This window comes from Hyperolius riggenbachi, unplaced genomic scaffold (genome assembly GCF_040937935.1).
Source record: "Hyperolius riggenbachi isolate aHypRig1 unplaced genomic scaffold, aHypRig1.pri scaffold_134, whole genome shotgun sequence".
In the NCBI taxonomy this organism is placed as follows: domain Eukaryota; kingdom Metazoa; phylum Chordata; class Amphibia; order Anura; family Hyperoliidae; genus Hyperolius; species Hyperolius riggenbachi.
In genome coordinates, this window is record NW_027152350.1 from 368,287 (window position 1) to 393,192 (window position 24,906).

At 45.6% G+C, this 24,906-nt stretch overlaps 1 protein-coding gene across 1 annotated transcript in view; it reads right to left on the minus strand.

Moving 5' to 3' along the window:
• Window positions 1-24,906, minus strand: part of LOC137543635 (farnesyl pyrophosphate synthase-like) — a 120,104-nt gene that overhangs the window by 32,925 nt on the left and 62,273 nt on the right. Inside the window, exon 3 of the mRNA XM_068264758.1 lies at window positions 3,391-3,528. Coding sequence (XP_068120859.1) covers window positions 3,391-3,528 — 138 coding nt within the window. The remainder of the gene's footprint in view (window positions 1-3,390; window positions 3,529-24,906) is intronic.

The window sequence follows — 24,906 nt, forward strand, 5'->3', positions numbered from 1 at the left end:
GCCTTATGACAGACAGAAGAGGTGCAGAGTGATTTGAGGGTAACACTGTACACTCCTGTGGACAGAAGATGGGCAGGACAGTCCAAAGGGCAACACTATACACTCTTTGGGAGGGATGAAAGGTGGGGCAATCGGGGTTAACATTAGGGATAGCTCGAACCTCTGATTTCGCGCAAACTTTGCGAACCGCAATGAACTTTAATGGGCAGGCGAACTTTCAATTTTCAAGGGATCTAACACCTGTAGGGGGCATGGCGGAGTGGGATACATGCCTAAAGTCCCGGGGAAAAATCAGGATTTGACGCAAAGCAGCATTTTAAGGGCAGAAATCACATTGCATGCTAAATTGGAGGCATAAAATGATTTAAAACATCTTGCATGTGTATACATCAATCAGGTAGTGTAATTAACGTACCTTTTCACACTGACAGACCAAACTCACTGTGTAACGCACTGCAAACAGCTGTTTGTGTACTGATGGCCGTGCTGGACTGGTGCGCACCATGGCGAGAGTGCAGGCGATATCGGTTTTCAAGCCCATATGGTCGCCGGGCTGAGGTAGCTCAATGACAGAACAACAGTGACTGTCTAGCTGATCGAATTTGGTCTGTCCACAATGAAGCAACGACCTTATTAGCTTGTGTGCCCCCAACACTTTCATATAGTCATTGTTTCATTGTGATACGCAAGCCCCTTCACCGCGGCAAGGTAACCATCAAGAAGGCAGGCATGTACACACACCAGAAAAATTATTATAGCGGCCACTGCTAGCAGCGGCCTTAAAAATTCAGGAATCCACCTGGAGTCCTGGACCATGTTGGTGGTGGCGAAGAAGGCAGTCAAGCGGCGTGCAGGAAGAGATGCTGTGTGGGGACTGACTTAGTCTTGGGGCAGGCAGTCACACGGCATGCAGGCAGAGATGCTGTGTGTGGGGACTGTCTTCGGGCAGGCCTGCCTTCTTCTGAACACTGTACTCAGGGCCGGCCCGCTCATGAGGCGGGGTGAAACTTTTGCCTCAGGCGGCAAATTTCCAGGGGCGGCACCCGCCCGTCCATGGGTGCGGGGAGCCGGCCGCCGAGCTGGAGGGGTAGCTGGCAGGACAGGGGTATTGGGCCAGCGGCGGGGAGGGGGGTCGGACCCCCCCCTCCCTCGCCTGGGTCCCCCGTCCTCCGCTCCCCTCCAGCCTTAAATAGATGCAGCCGCTATGTGTTAGAGGAACGGGCGGGGAGGACACTCACCTCTTCCCGGCGTGCGCTCCACTGACGTCACTTCCTGCAGCGTAGCAGGAAGTGACGTCAGTGGAGCGCACGCTGGAACGAGGAAGAGGTGAGTGTCCTCCCCGCCCGTTCCTCTAACACATAGCGGCTACCCCTCCAGCTCGGCGGCCCCCCAGAGCGGGCCCCCCACGGGGGGGGGGGGGGGGGGGGGGGGGCGGCGGCGGTTGCAATTTTTAAAAAATTTGCCTCAGGCGGCAAAAAGTCTAGGGCCGGCCCTGACTGTACTTTGGTCGAGGGCCACAGGAAATCACGACAACACAACCTTGAACAGACCTGCCGGGTGGCCTGCCTCTGGCTCTGCCTCTTGTTTTGTCCATATTGGGGGGGGGGGGATGAAGTTAAAGGTATGCACTGACTTGACTAAAACGATGTGCGGTTACACAGGTGCAGTGAAAAGGTTGCAGTGACTGCTGGTACAACAATATGCAGTTACACAGGTGCAGTGAAAGGTATGCACGGACTGGTATTACAAATGTGCAGCTGTCACACACACACAGGTACAGTGAACAGGTATGCAGTGACTGGTATATAAAACTGTGTGCTGTTACACAGATGCAGTGAAAGGTATGCACGCACAGACTGGTATTACAAATGTGCAACTGTCACACACACAGGTGCAGTGAACAGTTATGCAGTGACTGGTATATAACACTGCTTGCTGTCATGCGGGTGCAGTGAACATGACCAGGTATGCACAGTCGGACTGGTATTACAAATGTGCAGCTGTCACACACAGGTGCAGTGAAAAGGTCTTGCACAGTATAGCAATTAGCAAGGGCCAGCTGCAACTGACAGGGCTGTATATGGAAGTGTCAGTAGTGCTTTTTAGCAAAAAGTATCAGCAAGCTAACAAGTCTAACAACAGCCTAACTAAGCTTTCCCTAATCTCTGCAGCAACTCTCTCCCTTCTCTCACTAACTACGCAGCACACAGAGTGATATCATGGCCGACTCAACTGCCTTTTATAGGGGGGGGGGGGGGGCTCCAGGAGGGAGTGTAGCCTGATAGTAATCAAATAGTAATAGTGTGCACTTCTCCAAACAGAGGATGGGAGGGGTGATCTAAAGCAGGGGCACCTTTAGGCATAGGCAGTACAGGCTATTGACTGGAGTGCCATTAATCCTGGAGGTGCCATGTTGCTGGACTAAGCCCCCTGGCTAAGCCCTGCCCCTTAGGTGTTCTATTACTTGCTTCTGCTGCATCTGCTTAATGTAAGTTGAAGGCAGCTGCCACTGTGTCCCTCTGTGCCTTGTGCATCCTTTTCCCCCCTCTGTGCCTCCTTTGGTCCCTTTTGCGCCTCCTTCTGTCTCCTTGTGCTTCCTTCAGTCCCTTGTGCCATAGCTGACCCCCTGTTTGTCCTTTTCTCTCCCTTTATGCCTTCTGTCTCTTTTTGTCCCTCCTTCTGTCTCAATGTGCCCCCTTTAGTCCCCCTGTGCCACCTCTGCCTCGTTCTGTACCCCTTCATGCCTCCTTCTGTCCCCCTGTGCCTCCTTATGCCCCCTTGTGCCTTTCTTTGGTTTTCTTACAGGTTTTTGTGCCTGGAGTGACAAAATGGCTAGAGGCATCCCTGATCTCAGGGGTAATGCTTTACAGCCCTACAGGTAGAAGTGGGGCAGGTTAGCATCATTGTACTCCTATGGACATAAGAGAGGCAAGGTAATTTTAGGGTAAAAGACATGCCCCTGCCGCACCTCAAACCACGCCCCACCACACCCCTCACCATGCATATCACAAAGTATTCAGAGCCAAAGAATGTAGTTTTATTATTCAAACCACACTGGTCATTTCTATCATCAGTAGTTTTAATTCATTTTAACATTTGAAAATAAGAAATATATCAATTTAATTGATGAGAATAAAGTTTCAAGTCAGTTAAACACATATTTCTGTAGAGAAATATATATATTTACAATAAATCTGTACATCGGAAGTGGGACAAATAAGGAAGAAAGAGGGACAGGGTTCCCAAAGAGGGACTGTCCCTCCAAAAGAAGGAACAGTTGTGAACTATGGAAACAGTGCATAATAAAAGGTTTAGTACACTAGAACCTGTAGGAAGGAAAAGGGCAGCATGATCAGAGCATAATAAGTACACTATTGGAAGCAACATTACCTCTTTTAGCCATGACATGGCCTCCCCGATCTCAGGGTGATCCCAGTTCTCTGCTGTCAGATCCTCAACTATCGTTTCAAAGAAGCTGCAGAACTCCTTATGCTCCGATGAGGCCTCTATGCTGCACATTCTGATGTCCTGTCAAGTTAAAGGTACGACTTACATTCTGATAGAAGAAATCACAGCAGAGAATATATAATAATCCAGGATGTATGCTCAAGCATTATGACAAGTCTTTGGATTTCACTACTGTCTTCATATCTACAAAAATGATACATTTATCACTTGAAAGTAGGTGCTTTCATTCCCTTGATTAAAGATGCAATCTGTTCAAGGCTGTTTTTGAGCAAAGACATTCCAGGCCATTGCCTGAAGCACCATTATTCTCAGGGGATCCTCCATATGATCATCAGCAGCAGCAGCTCCCGCGTACGTTAAAAAGGGGCGATGGGAAAAAAGGGCGCCGGGTTTTTAACGATAAACATGGATTACGTTTAAAAATGTATTTCGTTTAAAAGTAATGTTTTTAAACGTTATAAATCATTAAATAATGTGTATTAAATCGGCAATTGTAAAAACGTTAATCTTTCGTTTAAATAATGAAACGCATAATAACGTTTAAAAAAAAAATTACTAAGTAACCCTCCCTGTACCTACCCCTAACCCCTAGACCCCCCTGTTGATGCCTAAACCTAAGACCCCCCCTGTTGGTGCCTAAGTAACCCTCCCTGTACCTACCCCTAACCCCTAGACCCCCCTGTTAGTGCCTAAACCTAAGACCCCCCTGTTGGTGCCTAAACCTAAGACCCCCCTGTTAGTGCCTAAACCTAAGACCCCCCTGTTGGTGCCTAAACCTAAGACCCCCCTGTTGGTGCCTAAACCTAAGACCCCCCTGTTGGTGCCTAAACCTAAGACCCCCTGTTGGTGCCTAAACCTAAGACCCCCCTGTTAGTGCCTAAACCTAAGACCCCCCTGTTGGTGCCTAAACCTAAGACCCCCTGTTGGTGCCTAAACCTAAGACCCCCCTGTTGGTGCCTAAACCTAAGACCCCCCTGTAATTGTTTTCGTTTAAAAATAATGTAAAAAAAAAAAAAAAAAAAAAAAAAAAAGTAATGTTTTTCGTTTAAAAATAATGTTTGGGAAAAATATTGTACTGGTTTTCGTTTAAAAATAATATTTAAACATGTATAAATCATTAAATAATGTGTAATCATGAGAAACAGTAATAAAACATTAAGTCTCCGGGCGCCGCTTTTAAAACGTTAGTTTTCTCCGGCGCCCTTTTTTCCTACCGGGCGCCCATTAAACGATATTTATTATAGAAGTGAATGGCGGCACCCGATTTGTCCACTAGCCTCAGGCGCCCGAATTTACTGTTTCCGCAGCTCCCTGCATCTCTGTTTACCCTTCACCGCTTTCAGTGCCAGTAGTACAGGCCTCTCCACCCCCTTCCCCCTAGTAGTATCTGTCTTTTACCTGATTGCACTTCAGAGGTTGAGGAACCTGTATGGTGCAGTCCTGGAGTTTTATTGCAGCCCTGGAAGCTGAAGAGCAGAGAGAGAGGGCCCTTCTTGAAGCAGGATGGTAGGAGCCCCCTTGTGTCAGCCTAAGGAGCTGCTACTCACTTTTTTGCAGGAAAGCCGGAGAGGCAGAAGCGGCCAGGACAGCAACAGCAAGTTTCAAAGTGAGCCTGTAGACGTGGTCAATGTCTCACTGTGCCCCACATGGCATACTGTTTGTCAAGTGACCCTTGGTGTCCCTGAAGAGGAGTAGTGGGGTGTCTTGTGTGTCATCAGCTCTGCCACTACCACCAGACAATATAAGTACAAGGAGATATAGTAAAAAAAAAGTATTTTTGAAGAGACAAAAAAGTTTCAAGATGAACTTAAATTTTAATGTATCAAAAAGTTATTTTGTAAAAACAGAGTTCACAAATCATCAAGCGTATTCATCTTTGCAAACATCATCCCATTATCAAGTACCAAAAACATATGTTGAAATATGCAATTGTTTAAAAAGGCGACAATGTCGACTTGTTTCGGAGTAACCTTCTTCAGGCTTTCAAACAATTTTAATCCAAAATGTAATGTATAAAAAATACAACAATAAATTACGGTAATTAACAATAAAGCAAGCAAACTGCATGAAATACATAAAAAATAAATATGAAAATTAAATAACAACAATGGTAACTTAATCAAAAATACCAAGATGAGAGCAGACCAATAGACCCAAGACAGATAAGCCAGAAAAAAATAAGCCAGAAAAAAAATAAAAATAAAAAAAATAAACATAAGCCACCTGAAAAAAAAAAAATAACCAAACTGTGTAGGAATCATAGATCCTATAGAAAATTGGAAGGAAAAGAGAGCAAACAAATCTACCTCACCACTGAATGAAGGGAAAGGAGGAGATACAGGTAAAAATCAGAATACCTGTAATATACAGGACAAAAATTGGGACGGGTACCATCTGGACAAAATCAAGCCAGGAAACACCACCTAAAATAATGACACAATATATAATATATAAAAAGATAATAATATGCGCTATTCAATGTAAAAAAAATGCTCCAACATAAGGATACTTCAGCAATCAGGTAGCTAGCAAATAACGTATTAATGGGCAATATATAGCCATGTTGCAGCGGCCAGATAGTTAGTAAATAATCATACATTTACAAATAATAAACCATACTAAGAGCTAAAAGTAAGGAAACAGTCAAAATAGTAAATTCCATGGCCATTATTGACAATTTACGATGGAAAGTCTATTGGTCCAAACAAAAAATATAAGTTAACCCATTCGCATTCCGTCGTTTTCACGTGAGAAATGTTCACCTCCCATTCATTAGCCTATAACTTTATCACTACTTATCACAATGAACTGATCTATATCTTGTTTTTTTCCGCCACCAATTAGGCTTTCTTTGGGGGGTACATTTTGCTAAGAGCCACTTTACTGTAAATGCATTTTAACAGGAAGAATAAGAAAAAAAATGGAAAAATACATTATTTCTCAGTTTTCAGCCATTATAGTTTTAAAATAATACATGCCTCCATAATTAAAACTCACGTATTGTATTTGCCCATATGTCCCAGTTATTACACCGTTAAAATTATGTCCCTATCACAATGTATGGCGACAATATTTTATTTGGAAATAAAGGTGCATTTTTTCCATTTTGCATCTATCACTATTTACAAGTTTAAAATAAAAAAAAATATAGAAATATTTCATCTTTACATTGATATTTAAAAAGTTTAGACCCTTAGGTAAATATTTACATGTTTTTTTTTTATTGTAATGTTGTTGTTTTTTTTATAGTAAACAATTTATTTGGGTAGTTTTGGGAGGGTGGGAGGTAAACAATAGATTTATAATGTAAATGTGTGTTCATTTTTATTTTTTTTCCTTACAGTTGTAGTTTTACTTTTTGGCCACAAGATGGCGGCCATGAGTTCGTTTACATGACGTCACTCTAAGCGTAACAGACGCTTAGAGTGACTCATCGGGGAGGGAACAGCCAGAAAAGGCGCAGCTTCCGAGAGAAGCTGACGCTTTTTCAGCGGGGGAGAGGAATCAGTGATCGGGCACCATAGCCCGATACATTGATTCCTTGGGTACCGAATCCGCGGCCGGGAGTGCGCGTGCACGCGTGTGATCGGCCGCGGTAGCGCGCATGGTTCCTGGACGTAGTTTCTACGTCCAGGAACCAAAATAGGTTAAGAATCCTACTTCCAGAAAGGGAGCGCTGTTCATGAGCAGTGATTTGAATCTTAAAATTAATTCATGCAGTAAACCACCCCGGGACAATATTCATATTAAGTCTTTTATTAGATTAATTAAACAGGATTTGGGTCTTCTAGAATCTCGTTATGAAAGAGGCCTTCTTCCTTATATATATATATATACTTTACAAAGGAAGAAAGACAAGCCCTTAATGACCTCAACGTTAGTGATTCAATAGTCATTAAGAGAGGAGCAGTAGTTGTTATGAACAAGTCAGATTAAGTTCAAGAAATTAAACATCAACTCAGTGATGCTTCTGTTTACTGCCAACTGGATTATGATCCCAGTCAGAAATTCTTGAAAGATCTTAAAGAGACTCTGTAACATTAAAAAGATCCCCTGGGGGGTACTCACCTCGGGTGGGGGAAGCCTCCGGATCCTAATGAGGCTTCCCACGCCGTCCTCTGTCCCACGGGGGTCTCGCCGCAGCCCTCCGAACAGCCGGCGACTGTGCCGACTGTCAGTTCAATATTTACCTTTGCTGGCTCCAGCGGGGGCGCTGTGGCGGCTTTCCGGCCCGAACTACACGGAAATACCCGATCTCATTCGGGTCCGCTCTACTGCGCAGGCGCAGGAAACTTGCGCCTGCGCAGTAGAGCAGATCCGACGGCGATCGGGTATTTCCGTGTAGTTCGGAGCCGACAGCCGTCAGAGCGCCTGCGCAGGAGCCAGGAAGGTAAATATTGACGTCACCGCTGCACGGACTCCACGGAGGGCTGCAGCGAGACCCCTGACGGATGGAGGACGGCGTGGGAAGCCTCATTAGGATCTGGAGGCTTCCCCCACCCGAGGTGAGTACCCCCCAGGGGATCTTTTCATGTTACAGATCCTCTTTAAAGAGAACCCGAGGCGGGGTTCTTCCATCGCAATCCCCATACAGAGGCTGGGTCTGTCTATAGAGCCCAGCCTCTGTTGCTAGTTGGTTTCCTCCAAAGACCCCCCTGCGCGCTGTCAGACCCCATAAATCATAGCCGCGCTATGCGGCTGTGTTTACCTCACTAACGTCAGTCTCGGCTGCTCCCTCGCCTCCTGAATCGCTCCGGTCCACGCCCGCGTCCCTTCCCTCCAATCAGCGGCCAGGGAAGGGATGTGGGTGGGGACCAGAGCGATTCAGGAGGCGGGAGAGTGGAGACTGACATTAGTGAGATAAACACAGCCGGCTGCGACACACTGCGTGTCGCCAGCGCGGCTGTGTTTTATGGGGTCTGACAGCGCACAGGGGGGGCTTTGGAGGAAACTAAATAGCAACAGAGGCTGGGCTCTATAGGCAGACCCAGCCTCTGTATGGGGATTGTGATGGAAGAACCCCGCCTCGGGTTCTCCTTAAGATTGCGTTAGATGATGCACTTGCTGGTGATATTATTGATCAGAAACTGTATGAATATTTGTACAATGACCATCCTGCATTGCATGTAATTTATTGTCTGCCAAAATTGCATAAAAATCCATGTCAACCCCCAGGTTGACCCATAGTCGCCTGGCCATGATTTTTAGTAGAGTAGCTATTTTCCTTGACCGTGTTTTACGCAAATACATGATTAATCAGATGTCATACCTTAGGGATACTTCTGAATTTATTAAGGTTGCTCAGCGTATTGTATTGCCTCATGAAAATTGTTCCCTCATTACTTTAGACCAGGGGTCTCAAACTCAATTTACCTGGGGGCCGCCGGAGGCAAAGTCACGATGAGGCAGGGCCGCATAAGGGATTTCACAAAAAGCTGCAGAGCCCCCAAATCCCCCGGGGGGCAATCCGCCGGCATTTCCTGGAAGGGGCAGAGCTTTCAGCTTCAGCTCTGCCCCTCCTGACGTCAATCGCGGCGGATCGCCGCCTCTGCCCGCCCCTCTCACTCTTCCTTCAAACAGAGGGGCGGGGAGAGGCTGCGATCCGTGCGGCGATTGACGTCAGGAGGGGCAGAGCTACAGCTGGAAGCTCTGCCCCTCAGCGCAGCAAATGCACAAACATCGTGGATTTTTGCTCGGAGGATTTGGGGGCTCTGCAGACCTCGTTTAGCGGCGGGGATGCGGCGGATTACTTGGGAGCACTGAAGCGAACTATAAGGTAAAATAGGCAAAAATAGTTTGCTTCAGTGTCTCTTTTGCTGGTGAGGGCCACAAAATATTGTACCGAGGGCCGCAAATGGCCCGCGGGCCGCGAGTTTGAGACCTCTGCTTTAGACATTGAGTCCTTATATACCTGCATCCCTCATATTAAAGGGATTCAGGCTATTAAAGATGCGATATTGGCAGACTCTACAGTGAGTGCTTTACAATTGGATTTTATATTGACATTGCTTCAAATGGTTCTTACACGGAACTATTTTCTTTTTCAGGATTCTTTTTACCTACAACTACGTGGTTCGGCCATGGGAAGTAATGTAGCTCCGGTGTATGCAAACGTCTTCGTGGAGGATTTTGAAGAAAAGTGGGTATACCTGATCAAGTTATTTGGTCAGTATGCCCTCATCATCACGTGGGAGGTAAAGCAGTGCCTTTTCTTGATGTCAATGTGTCAGTTTATGGGCGGCTGCTCAGTCTCGACCTGTATACTAAACCCACAGATAGGAATACTTTATTGAACTTTCAGAGTTAACATGCGTGTTCCAGGCCTCTTTCCTGTGATCTTACAGGTGGTTTCTATCATTCTGGAGTGAGTTAGGGGTGTGGTTACTCCCTATAAATTGTCAGCTCAGTCATCACTCGTTACCACTCTTTCCTGGTACATCTTTCCTGTGTGCTGTGTCCATTGTTTATTAGTTTTATTAACATCCTGATTTTTTTGATTGATAAATGGCCATGGAATTTACTATTTTGACTGTTTCCTTACTTTTAGCTCTTAGTATGGTTCATTATTTGTAAATGTATGATTATTTACTAACTATCCGGCCACTGCAAAATGGCTATATATTGCCCATTAATACGTTATTTGCTAGCTACCTGATTGCTGAAATATCCTTATGTTGGAGCATTTTTTTACATTGAATAGCACATATTAACTTTTTATATATTATATATTGTGTCATTATTTTAGGTGGTGTTTCCTGGCTTGATTTTGTCCAGATGGTACCCGTCCCAATTTTTGTCCTGTATATTACAGGTATTCTGATTTTTACCTGTATCTCCTCCTTTCCCTTCATTCAGTGGTGAGGTAGATTTGTTTGCTCTCTTTTCCTTCCAATTTTCTATAGGATCTATGATTCCTATACAGTTTGGTTATTTTTTTTTTTTTCAGGTGGCTTTTGTTTATTTTTTATTTTTTTGATTTTCTGGCTTATTTTTTTTCTGGCTTATCTCTCTTGAGTCTATTTATTTTTTTCTGGTCTGCTCTCATCTTGGTATTTTTGATTATGTTACCATTGTTGTTATTTAATTTTCATATTTATTTTTATGTATTTGATGCAGTTTGCTTGCTTTATTGTTAATTACTGTAATTTAATGTTGTATTTTCTATACATTACATTTTAGATTACAATTGTTTGTGAAGGCCTGAAGAAGGTTACTCCGAAACAAGTCGACGTTGTCGCCTTTTTAAACAATTGCATATTTCAACATTTGTTTTTGGTACTTGATAATGGGATGTTGTTTGCAAAGATGAATCCGCTTGAAGATTTGTGAACTCTGTTTTTACAAAAGAACTTTTTGATACATTAAAATTTAAGATCATCTTGAAACTTTTTTTGTCTCTTCAAAACTACTTTTTTACTATATATCCTTGTACTTATATGGTGATATTATTGGTGTTGTGGCGCATCATTGAGGATATAGTTTTTGGTCACCGAATTTTTCCAATTACTACCACCAGACACTCAGTAGCACCACAAGGCAAGCATAAGAGGCCACTGTTGGCTGCATGGTGACGTACTGTCTAGTACTCTCGCCTACATCATCCCCATTTTGAATCCCTGCTCAGGAAGTATTTTGATGGAGTTTGTATGTTCTCTCCATGTCTGTGTGGGTTTCTTTCTTCCAAAAACACAGCATTGATTGTCTTCTCCCTATATTGACCTTAGACTATGATGGACCTATGACAATGATAGGGATTTGCGTGTGAGAACCACTGAGGGACAGTTAATGGCTAGCGATGAGCACACATTTTGCAAAGATGTAATTTCGCATTGAAATATGCAATATCGTCATGTGAAATTTAGGGGAAAATCCTAATTAACTTCTGTAATTGTGAGCAATCATAATTTTGCATAATTTTCACGTAAGTTAGTGCTGACTTTAGCAATAATATAGCAGTTAATAGCAAAGCCTATTGCCATTAAAATTGCTACATGTATTAAGGGGAATAGTGGGTCCAAAATTTTTTTCAAAAGGACCCCCAAATTTTTTTTTTTTAAATGCAAAGTAAAACTGTCATTTTTCTGAGTTAAAAAAAAAAACATTTTTCCTTGGCATTTTTCTGTTTGAAAAAAAATTTTTTTTTTGACTTGTATCCACTATTCTCCTTTACATACAGTGGGCTGGATTGACAAAAGGGTGCTAACTCAGTTAGCACGCCTAAAAGCTTTGGGTGTGCTAACTAGGGTGCTAAGCAGTTAGCACGCCCAAAGCTTTTATTGATCATGCGCAAAGTTTAGTGGTGTGCGCGAAACACCGCACTGGGTGTCACTAAAACGTTGCACCGGGTGCTCTTGAAACCCGGTACGATGTTTTAGTCGCACCTGGTGCGATGTTTCACACGTTAACCTTTATGCGTCCTAACGGGCTTTAGGCCTGCTAACTCAGTTACCACCCTTTTGTGAATCAAGCCCAGTATGTAGCCATTTTGGTGACAATAGCATGTATGGGGGCTAAATTGCCACAAAATGACGAGAAAATTACACGAAATTACAAATGATTACACAAAACCAATTGAATTTACAAGTCATAATTGTGAATGGGAGTAATTACGAAAATGTACTCGAAATGTTGTGTAATCTTAATTATCTGATAGCGGTCATCACTATTAATGGCAAGACTATGGGCTTGATTCACTAAAGGGTGCTAAGTGTTAGCACGCCAGTGAAAAGCCCCTTAGCACGTGCAAAGGCAAACTTTTGCGCTCGGAAAGTTTAGTGCTGCGTGGTGCGCACGAAACATCGCACCGTCCGTGTGCTAAATAGCCTCATAAGCTATTTAACACACGAACGGTGCGGCGTTTCGCACGCAGTGGTAAACTTTGCACGTGATAAGTAACAGCTTTAGACGTACAAACGACTTAGCATCCTAGTTTGCACGTATAAAGCTTTTAGGCGTGCTAACTATGTTAGCACCCTTTAGTGAATCAAGGCCTATATATACGGTGGCATAGTTAAGGAGCTGTGGGCCCAAATGTAAGTTTTACATTGGGGCCCCCCAAGGACTCTATACATAACAATTGATACGCACCAAAACCTGCCAATGGCAACCACAGTGTCAGAGATGCAAGAAGGGGATGGGGAGCAGTTTGTTAATGATTACCACTACTCCAAGTATCTATAGAAGTGATTATTATGAGCACACGACCAATAGAGAGCTAATACTGCAGGTGAGGGAGGGCCCCTCTGGCCCAAGGGCCCCGATGCAGTCGCAAACTCTGCAACCCATATTGCTACGGCCCTGTATATATTCTCTATAAACAGTAGCACTGCAGAAGATGTCATGCATAAATAATAATAATACTGCTAGGCACCCAAATCTACATACCACCTACTGCAACTTATCTAACAAATCAATTAAGCACCCAGTTATGGTTATTATTTACAGCTTTTAACCCCCTAGCGTTCTGGACGAGCTGTGCTCGTCCAGAGACGCTAGAGGGCACCGCTCAGGCCCTGGTGGGCCGATTTGAATAATTTTTTCTTAAAAACACGCAGCAAGCACTTTGCTTGCTGCGTGTCCTACCTGATCGCCGCCGCTCCCCGCCGATCCGCCGCCACCCGACGCGAAAGAGGCCCCCCCCCGCAGACCCCGTGCGCAGCCTGGCCAATCGCCGCCAGGCTGCACTTTAGGGTGGATCGGGAGTCCCTGTGACGTCACGACGTCCTGGTGCGCACCTGGTGCGATGTTTTAGGCGCACCCGGTGCGAAGTTTTGATCGCATCCGGTGCAATGTTTCACGCGCACCGTGCAGCGCTAAACTTTGCGCGAAAATGTGCGCATCCTAAAGGGCTTTAGGCGTGCTAAGGGGCTTTTAGGTGTGCTAACTAAGTTAGCACCCTTTTGTGAATCAAGCCCTTAGTTTGCACACACCATGGCTACCAGTTTTGCTGAGCACCCGTTGCACTGCACTTTGGCACCCCAAATCTACAGTATCTAACAAAAGAGAGTACACCTCTCACATTTTTGTAAATATTGGTGTGGGATGTCCGGTGTGTCGAGGTTCAGACGTTGAACTCCAGTGACTGGGAAGAAAAAGACAGAGAAAACCAGGAGCACCAATACGGTGTAGTATTTTCAGTTCAGGGGAAATTAGCCAACAATGAATACTACTTATAGATAGAGATGTTGCGAACATAGAATTTTTCATTCGCAAACAGCGATTGTGAACTTCCGCAAATGTTCGCGAACATGTGAACCGCCATAGACTTCAATGGGCAGGCGAATTTCAAAACCTACAAAGACTGTTTCTGGCCATAAAAGTGATGGAAAAGTTTTTTCAAGGGGTCTAACACCTGGACTGTGGCATGCCAGAGGGGGATCCATGGCAAAAGTCCCACTAAAAATTACGGAGTTTACACAAAGTCGGGTTTTAATCCCTACAGGGCAGAAATCACATTATATTTAGAACACAGCTCTCTGTGTCAGTGGGCTGTAGAGTGTCACACACAAAGAAATGCAATAGGACTATCAGAATACAGTGAAAACCACATATGCGTTTTGTGTGCGTTTTTCATGCGTTTTCATTTTGCATTTTATGCAAATAACTAAGAAGACAACAGGAAGCGGAAATACATCACATAACAATTTTTTAAAGCAAAAACGCATAGAAAAACACTTGGAAAATGCATTAAAAACGCACAGGAGTGATACTGTGCGTGCAACTTTATGAGGTAACAGCAGAAGTGTGCACACAGCTCTGGGTGTCAGTGGGCTGTGGAGTGTCACACACAAAAAAACCACAGGAGACCGATGTGCTAGCTCTCAAAAGTGCTGTTTGGGGTGCTTTCACAGCAATTGAGGAACAAGAACTAGCTAATGCTTTCCCTACCTATCTACAGCAAGTCTGACCCTGCTCTCACTAACAGTCAGCAGCCAGCAGAGAATGAATCCAATATGGCCACCGCAACTGCTTTTTGATAGGGGGGTCCAGGAGGGGGTGCTAGCTGATTGGCTGCCATGTGTCTGCTGACTGTGGGGTAAGGGGTCAAAATTTGGCTCCATGATTATGTATAGGGGGCGTGTCCAACATGCCATATGTTAGCAATTTACGGAGAACGCGAACAGCGGAAAATTCACTAGGAACTGTCCACCGGCGAACCATTTGGGACATCTCTACTTTCAGACACGGGTGCTCTAAGGCAACCACTGTTTTAAGCATGTGGAGAAATCCATCTCCACTTGAGAGGAAAGACCTCTTCTGGACTTGGGTCATACTTCACACAGAAAAGGTCCACTGGACCCACTGGATGTCGGTTACAGGGAGTAGACTATACAGGGTGGGAGGAGGCACCCCAGTGTGCATGTCAATTGACAAACATGATGGTAACAGTAAGGAACAGTCTTACCTCATTATGGAGGTTTAAGAATGAATTTATTGGACACCAAAATAAACATTGCATTTATCAGGATTCCCCCACTTTTTTAGGTTAAAGTGGATCCGAGACAAACTTTTGTTGCCTTCATTTTTCTACCCTTTAAAGTGAACCTTAAGCCAGAAAAAAAAATGAGTTTTTCTCACCTGGGGCTTCTACCAGCCCCCTGCAGCAGTCCTGTGCCCTCGCAGCCACTTACTAATCCTCTGGTCCCCTGCTGCCAGCTAGTTTCGTTTTTGCCGACAGGCCCGTGAGGACTGGCCACGCGTAGCTTTTTCCGCATTCCCGACTGTAATTAGCGCTATTGCGGGCCGCAACACATACAAAAATACGCGTTGTTGCATATCTATGCGTGCGTAATGCAGCAACGCTTATTTTTGTACGCGTTGCGGCCCGCAATAGCGCTAATTACAGTCGGGAATGCGGAAAAAGCTACGCGCGGCCAGTCCTGACGGGCCTGTCGGCAAAAACGAAACTAACTGGCAGCGGGGGACCAGAGGATTAGTGAGTGGCTGCGAGGGCACAGGACTGCTGCAGGGGGCTGGTAGAAGCCCCAGGTGAGTAAAACTCATTTTTTTTCTGGCTTAAAGCGGAATATAACCCTGCATTTCAACTTTGCTCTAAAACATTATTTACAGCATATTATATGCAAAAAAGCATTTTTTTTTACTAGACCAGCATTGGAAGGGTTAAACACAGAGGTTTAAAGTTCCGTGGAGAGATATGCAGAAGTTCAGATTGTTACATTCTATTTAGTTATATGTATCTATTGAGAAATGTTACACACTCTTTGGCTGTCCTCCAACTTCTTCTCAGTCAGAGAGATGAGTCACATTCAACACTTAGATACATTTATGTAAACAAAATGTATCTATGTCAGCTTCGGATGCGTCTGCAGAAATCTCCAGGAACTTTAAAACCCTTCCAATGCTGGTCTAGTAAAAAAAAAAATGCTGGTTGCATATTATATACTGTAAATAATGTTTAAGAGCAAAATTGAAATGCAGGGTTATATTCCGCTTCAAAGGGACACTTAAGTCAAACAAAAAAATGCCCCCTGCAGCTGTCCGGTGCCCTCGCCGTCTCCCTCCGATCCTCCTGGCCCCGCCGGCAGCCACTTCCTGTTTCGGTGACAGGAGCTGACAGGCTGGGGACGCGAGTGATTCTTCGCGTTCCCAGACACATTAGCACCCTCTATGCTGCTATATGGTATATGATATATGCTATAGCAGCATAGATGGCGCTATTGTGGCCAGGAACGCGAAGAATCACTTGCATCCCCAGCCTGTCAGCTCCTGTCACCGAAATAGGAAGTGGCTGCCGGCGGGGCCAGGAGGATCGGAGGGAGACGGCGAGGGCACCGGACAGCTGCAGGGGGCTATTGGAGCCCCAGCTGAGTAACATTTCTCAATAGATACATATAACTAAATAGAATGTAACAATCTGAACTTCTGCATATCTCTCCACGGAACTTTAAACCTCTGTGTTTAACCCTTCCAATGCTGGTCTAGTAAAAAAAAATGCTTTTTGCATATAATATGCTGTAAATAATGTTTTAGAGCAAAGTTGAAATGCAGGGTTATATTCCGCTTTAAGCCAGAAAAAAAATGAGTTTTACTCACCTGGGGCTTCTACCAGCCCCCTGCAGCAGTCCTGTGCCCTCCCTTTAAGTGTCTCTTTAAATATAGTTTATTGGGCATTCTTCCCCCAAATGCTTTTTTATTTTATTTTATTATTTTATTTATTACCTAATTGCATATAAAAGAATGATGAGGGCCTTTCTATGTACCTGTACCACATTCTTGCGTGGCACAGGTACATAGACGACATCTTTGTCCTGTGGTCTGTAGGAGGCTCTGCCGCACTTGACGAGTTCGTTGGATTGTTAAACAGGAATGATCGTAATTTGCGCTTCACCTTACAGTGGCATGCGCAGACAGTACCATTTTTAGATGTGCAAATAAATCTTGTTGAACAGGGATACATCTACACTACCCTGTATAGCAAAGAGACGTCAACGAATTTGTTATTACGTGCGGACAGCTTCCATCCCAGACATACTGTTCGAGGGATCCCTATGGGGCAATACCTGAGAGTAAAACGTAATTGTTCAAGAGAAATGGATTTCCAGGATGAAGCCAATGACCTTAGGAGGAGGTTCCACGCACGAGGGTATCCAGATAAATCACTGAAACGGGCGTTTCATAGAGCACAAACTACCGATCGCGGCAAATTGTTGAGAGGGGGAGGCCCCCGAGGGAGTGAGCCCTCATTCCCGCGTTTTTGCACACAATTTTGTGCACAAAGTGATCGAGTGGAGAAGATCCTCAAACGTCATTGGCACATCCTGACTAATGACCCTACATTAAATGGGGTAGTTTCAGGCTCACCACAGATAGCTTACCGTCGGGCACCATCTATTCGTGACCGATTGGTCAGGAGTCACTTTCAGGGACAGGACAGTCTCCGTAAACACTGCAGTGTGACGGGCACGTACAGCTGTGGGGGCTGTACAATGTGCCGATACATTAAGGTGGGGAAAACAGTTTTGCTGCCGGATGGGAGGACCTGGGAACTTAATCATTTTGTAAATTGTGCCACCGTTTTGGTGGTATATCTTCTGGTTTGCCCATGTGGAGCTTTCTACGTGGGCAAAACTAAAAATGAATTTAGGACACGTATGTCCCAGCATATCAATAGTATTGTGACAAAGAGCACCTCTGGTGTTCCCTCTCCGGTAGCGAGACACTTTAGAGCTAAACAGGGATGCTGTCATGATCGATTACGCTTTATCGGTCTAGACCGCATCCATAAAACAATTAGAGGCGGCAATTTTGACCGCCTCTTACTGCAGAAGGAGCAGAGGTGGATCTTTTACCTACGGGCAACAGACCCACGAGGTCTTAATGAATCTATCAGTTATGCCCCTTTCCTACCTCTATAGGTTGGTTTTTGCCCTGCGGGACTTGTGTGTGGGCGGGCTGTTACTCTCCGCCTGTGGGATTAGGTTGTGTGAGTTTGTGATGCTGTGTTCCACCACCTGAGATCTTGCCATAGTTAGTTGTGACTAAGTACACATGTCTATAATTGATTTATCCAGTAGTTTACGGATATATGGTGATGACGCTATGTGATTTGTCATTACCTATGTTTTTCCTTTCATTTCTCCTTGCGGTGGGGATTTATAATCATGATTCTGAACCTCTTCTTATCTGACATTTATGTGCGGCCTTTGATGTGCAGATGTACTCACTGGATGCTGCTCGTGCGGGTCCTCGGGCGCGGCGCCCGCTGGCTCTCTCCGCACCGCCCCGCCCTCCCCCTTGCTGTGGCGTCTTCTGGATGGGGTCCTTTTGGCCTCTGTCCTGGGTGGACGTTGCCTTTGTGGGGGGGGGGGGTTGGGGCGCCGCCTCCGTGGACGCGCGGATTGCATTGCGGAGTTTTTGCCTGTTGCGTCCTCCTGGTCGCATGAGCTGCTGTGCCCGCCCTCCCCCGCCTGGATTTGGGGTGACGATGACAGTCTTTCCCTTGTCCCTCCTTGTGGGGGCTGGGCTGGGGGCGGGAGGTTTCCGCGCTCTGCGATTGGCTGGACGTTTATACAAAGTGTGTAAGGAAGTTGTAGGTTGTTGTAAGCTGTGTACCACGCCCACCTGAGGAAACCGAAAGTGTCCGGTGAAACATGTCGTGGGCTAGCGTGGTTTGCCTGGCGTGTGTTTGGCGTCTCCCCTGATGCCGATGCTCTTCACCTTCCTCTCTCAGCTGGACTACATTTGCCATCCTTGCTCACCCCAGTGGCGATCCTTGCCTACTATACGGAGTGACCCGGTGGAATAGAGATCCTCTCAGGACACCACACATGACTGGATGCATCCGCAGGACTCCTAGAGGCCAGACACCAACAATTGGTACTGTATTGCATAGCTTGGTTGATGTTATGTGAACCGTGCAGCTGCTGGCTTGCTTTGCTGGATGATCTTGAGACTTCTCACATGCACCTGGGCTTTTGTGAACCGTGCAGCTGCTGGCTTGCTTTGCTGGATGATCTTGAGACTTCTCACATGCACCTGGGCTTTTGCCAATCTACCCTGATTGATGTTATATGTACTATGCAGCTGTGACTTGCTGCCACATACAGTGTCGGTCTGCTTGGCTGGGGGACTCTGAGGAACTTCATAGAGGTCACCACCTCTATGAAGTTCCTCAGAGTGCTTACATCTGAAAATGGCGCCTGAGAATAATAGCGCACGGTGTTGCCGCTAATCCGTTTGCCGATTATCGCTATTTAACGTTAAAGCCTTATTGTTATTTAGCGTTAAAGCCTTATTGTTATTTAGCGTTAACACACAGAACCACCCCCACCCCCCTGGTGGTGCCTAACCCTAACCCCCCCCTGGTGGTGCCTAACCCTAACCACCCCCCTGGTGGTGCCTAACCCTAACCACCCCCCTGGTGGTGCCTAACCCTAACCACCCCCCCGGTGGTGCCTAACCCTAACCACCCCCCTGGTGGTGTATATTGTACTGTAACTATACCTAACCCTACTCTCACACAGAACCCTCGCTTTACCTATCCCTAACCCTAAGACCCCCCTGGTGGTGCCTAACCCTAAGACCCCCCCCCCCCCCTCCCCTGGTGGTGCCTAACCCTAACCTTGACAGTGTTACATTAAATCCATTCGCCATTTTGCAGTTAAATAACGTCTGCAGTTTGGCTTATGTAGGGCGCTATTGATAAATGTTAGTGTGTGCCACTATTGATAAATAACGTTAGTGTGCGCCACTATTGATAAATAACGTTAGTGTGTGCCACTATTGATAAATAACGTTAGTGTGTGCCGTTTTTCTGCTTTTTTCCCTGTGCGCCATTATTATGCAGTACTAACGATAAATAACGATAAGCGTATCTTTTTAATGCGGCGCCATTTTTATGCATAGGCGCTGTGCGCCATTATTCACTGATCCGGCCCTCACACTGAAGAAACCTTGGCTTTTCTTTTTTGTGCAATAATGCAGTAATTATAGACACATTGGTGCAATAAGGCCTGATTCACTGGTACCAGTGCTCATGATTAACACTATGTATATAGGGAGAGGTGAGAGTCTGGAGTGAGTTTAGAGTTGTGTGTGTGTGCGGGGGGACCTGATCCACTACGCTAGGCTTTTTAATATTTTCTAATTTTTGTATATTTGTAACCAATAAAATTATGATATTTTAATAGATAAATGGTGTCTTTTTGATGTTTCTGGGGTATACGCCCTCCTTTTCGTTCCTCTAAATTCTATTATAATTGCATATAAAAGAATGTGTCCACGTCCCCAGCTCCTCCAGTGCCAAGGCATTCTGAGTCCGATGCTGCAAGTGCTCATGGCAGCTCAGCTTGGGGAGGAGGAAGCTTTTGCTGAAGCATGCACGAGATTCCAGAGGCAAGGGGACAGAGAGGGGAGGAGAGAGGAGACGAGATGAGAGTGGAGTTTTCACAGGCTGAGGGGTGGAGATGCAGAGCAGCTTGTCTGTGTAATGATGACAAGCAGAATATGGCTGCTCTGATTTTATCACAGGAAGAAATAATCATATACTGTTGAAGCTGTTTGCAGCTAGATTTCCTGTGTAAACCATCTACACTTTAGAAAAGATATATAGACAAGTTACTTGCTATAGTTAGTTTTTCATCTCGGATCGGGTTTAATAATACAGTGTCTATAAATAAGCATATACAGTGCTCACAATCATATGATAACATATCAAACTTCAAAGTGTAAACATGACTGAACAGACATAACAATAAAGTAGATTCCGATAATAGGACTATAAAGCAAAACTGAAGTGAAAATTTAAATAACAAAATAAATACTTACCGATGGAGAGGGAGGGCTCTGGGATGGCGGACCACCCATGACGCCGCTTGAAAGGCATCTCGCCCGCCAACCCTCTCCCTTCCTCCTCACTGCTGCTCCCGAAAACAGGCTGCTTCATACTGCGCATGCATGTACACACTCTCTTGCGCACTTGCGCATGCACAGTATGGGGCCTCCGGGATGGCTCTTTAGGACCCAGAGCCTTCCCTCTCCATAGGTGAGTATCTGTTATTTTTATTTTATTTTAATTTTACTTCAGATTTGCTTTAAACATACTAGGTCAGAATAATCAATTCCTAAGCATAACAATAAATAATACTGGCCTGAATGACCAATAGAGTGTTCAATGTAGTATGTACCATTGCCATTATAAGGAACCTGCCCGGCACTGGTTCCCCGCTGCTGCTGCTGCTACTGGAACGCAGGCCGCACATGGATGTTACACATGGAGGTGGCTGCACATGGAATGGGAGGGGCTGCAGTACATGGATGTTACACATTGAAGAGGGGGCTGCACATGGAATGGGAGGGATTGCAGTACATGGATGTTACACATGGAAGAGGGGGCTGCACATGGAATGGGAGGGACTGCAGTACATGGATGCTACACATGGAAGAGGGGGCTGCACATGGAATGGGAGAGGCTGCAGTACATGAATGTTACACATCGAAGAGGGGGCTGCACATGGAATGGGAGGGGCTGCAGTACATGGATGTTACACATCGAAGAGGGGGCCGCACATGGAATGGGAGGGACTGTAGTACATGGATGTTACACATGGAAGAGGGGGCTGCACATGGAATGGGTGGGACTGCAGTACATGGATGTTACACATGGAAGACATGGAATGGGAGGGGCTGCAGTACATGGATGTTACACATCGAAGAGGGGGCTGCACATGGAATGGGAGGGACTGCAGTACATGGATGTTACACATGGAAGAGGGGGCCGCACATGGAATGGGAGAGGCTGCAGTACATGAATGTTACACATCGAAGAGAGGGCTGCACATGGAATGGGAGGGGCTGCAGTACATGGATGTTACACATCGAAGAGGGGGCTGCACATGGAATGGGAGGGACTGTACATGGAATGGGAGGGACTGTAGTACATGGATGTTACACATGGAAGAGGGGGCTGCACATGGGATGGGTGGGACTGCAGTACATGGATGTTACACATGGAAGACATGGAATGGGAGGGGCTGCAGTACATGGATGTTACACATCGAAGAGGGGGCTGCACATGGAATGGGAGGGACTGCAGTACATGGATGTTACACATGGAAGAGGGGGCTGCACATGGAATGGAAGGGGCTGCAGTACATGGATGTTACACATGGAAGAGGGGGCTGCACATGGAATGGGTGGGACTGCAGTACATGGATGTTACACATGGAAGACATGGAATGGGAGGGACAGCAGTACATGGATGTTACACATGGAAGAGGGGGCTGCACATGGAATGGGAGGAGGCTGCTGTACATGGATGTTACACATGGAAGAGGGGGCTGCACATGGAATGGGAGGAGGCTGCTGTACATGGATGTTACACATGGAAGAGGGGGCTGCACATGGAATGGGTGGGACTGCAGTACATGGATGTTACACATGGAAGACATGGAATGGGAGGTGCTGCAGTACATGGATGTTACACATCGAAGAGGGGGCTGCACCTGGAATGGGAGGGACTGTAGTACATGGATGTTACACATGGAAGAGGGGGCTGCACATGGAATGGGTGGGACTGCAGTACATGGATGTTACACATGGAAGACATGGAATGGGAGCGCTGTTCCACATAGAAGGAGAGCCACAACATTCTTGGCCTAGCGGCACAGACAGTGGAACTCTGGCCTTGCTGGCAAGTATCTGCCCAGTCAGGCTTATCACTGTTTATGTTGCTGTGTAATCTGGACTGCTGATTTATGTGCCACCTTTGAGAAGCTTTCTTTCTATGCTCACTGTTTGATCTGTGGTCAGTCTGCTGCTATGCTTCGCTGCCTCACTACTATGGAATACCTGGCTAGTAAGGTATATACAAAGATTTATGACTAGACCGGTCTGCCTGAGGACTTTACACAAATCAAAGTTTTGGCACGTCATTGTGTTTCCTACATCTTTGAGCCAGCATGTTACATGTCAATATATAACCGCATTCTCATCAGCACTTGTGAATAATAAGTGGCTGGGCTGCAGTTGTGGTGTAATTGGTCTCTGGTTGGCCAAATTTAGAGATGGCTCGAACCTCCAATTTTCAGTTCGTGAACCGCGAATGCGAACTTCGCAAACTGCAATAGACTTCAATAGGTAGGCGAACTTGAAAAACTACAAACACTGTTTCTGGCCACAAAAGTGATGGAAAAGATGTTTCAAGGGGTCTAATAAAGGGGGAATAATAAGCATAACAATAAATAATACTGGCCTGAATGTTTGTATTATATAAAACAAAGGAATCAAAATCATTAAAATATACGTAAAATTATATCAATGATATCAACATAATCTAAAAAGTGTCATTGTCTACTCTTTAAGAACTTTAGGTCACGCCCCACATCGTTTGGTAGGACCGATAGAGTGTTCAATGTAGTATGTACCATTGTCAGTATAAGGAACCTGCCTGTTATTGATAATGTTTCCGCCGAGACCCAGGCGGAATCCGTCGCTTCCGGGTCTCGTCGCTGGATCCCCGCTGATGACGCAGCTGTTGGAACGCAGACTGCACATCCTGATAGGCGGCGGGCACTTCCCAGTACGCCCTATACAAAGGTAAACAATAGTCAGCTGACCACGGTCAGCTGACAGCGTGGTGTCAGCTGACGTTACAGCTGGCACCTAGGTAGGTGTACCTCTGTGCGATTGGTTGTGCGGATTGTGGACGACCACTGATTGGATGAAAGTTGTATTTAAGCCTGCAGAGTGCTCCCAGTCATTGCCCGTGATAAGCATAGCTGTGGCTAGTTGCTGAGTGCGCACTCACATACATTGTTGAATTACTGGATCTCGACCTTGGCTTGTATTTGACCATTCTTGTCTACTGTTATTAACCCTTGTTTTAATTACTGGACCCTCTTGCTTGTTGCCTGGACTGACCTTTTGCCTGTTATTGGATATTCTTGCCTGCCGCCTGGACCGACCTCTGCCTTTTAACTGGATACTCTTGCCTGCCGCCTGGACTGACCTCTGCTTGTTAACTGGATACTCTTGCCTGCCGCCTTGACCGACCTCAGCTTGTTAACTGGATACTCTTACATGCTACCTGGACCGACCATTGCTTGTTACTGGACACTAGTTATACCTGGAAAAATCCTTGCTTGTTGCTTGAATAACCTTGCATGTGGACCTTGCATGAACTGTCTCACAAACTGCCTGGACCATTCACTGCCTGTTCCTGAAACATCTGTCATTACTGGCATTCAACGCTGAAGGCCTCATAATCCTGAATCAAGGTAATAGTCCTGAGTGATACTTATGAACGATTGAACTGTGTTACTTGCCTCAGTGGGGTTCTGGTGGGTTATCGTCCTCCAGGGGCGTTTCTAGGGTCCTTGGAGATCGGGGGCACCTGTGAGCACCAGGTGGGGAGGGAAAAAATTGGCGTGGCCATGAGGTGAGTGGGCGTGGCCATGGGTGGGGCCAAATGTACATGAAATTAGCAGCGGCGTGAGCTACAGATAACGGGCCTGCCCATTCGAAATATTGGATGGAGCCCCCTGTCCTTTATTTAGATAATTTACAATTAGTATAGGCATAGATCAAAGATGTATACGCACATACAATTTTGATTGGTCAATCACTGACCAATTTTACCACCCCCGTCAACAGACAATGAATTTGATGAACAGAGCTAAAATTGGTTAATCAAAATTGTATGTGTGTACCAGGCTTTACAGCTAATACTGTACTGTAACGATCTGTGTCAGCCAGAACAGTTTTTCTGATTATTTGTGATCTGCAGTATCACCAATAATACAGATGTTATACCTGATTATGTGGTGATCTGCAGAATCACCAATAATACAAGTATACCAAGAGACACAGGACACAAGATGTGAGATGGTGTTTGGTGCAACAGTAATATGGATGGAGACACCCACTGTCCAGAGGGGCTGGTGCGGGGGGTATCTCCAATCAACACAATAATCCAGCAAG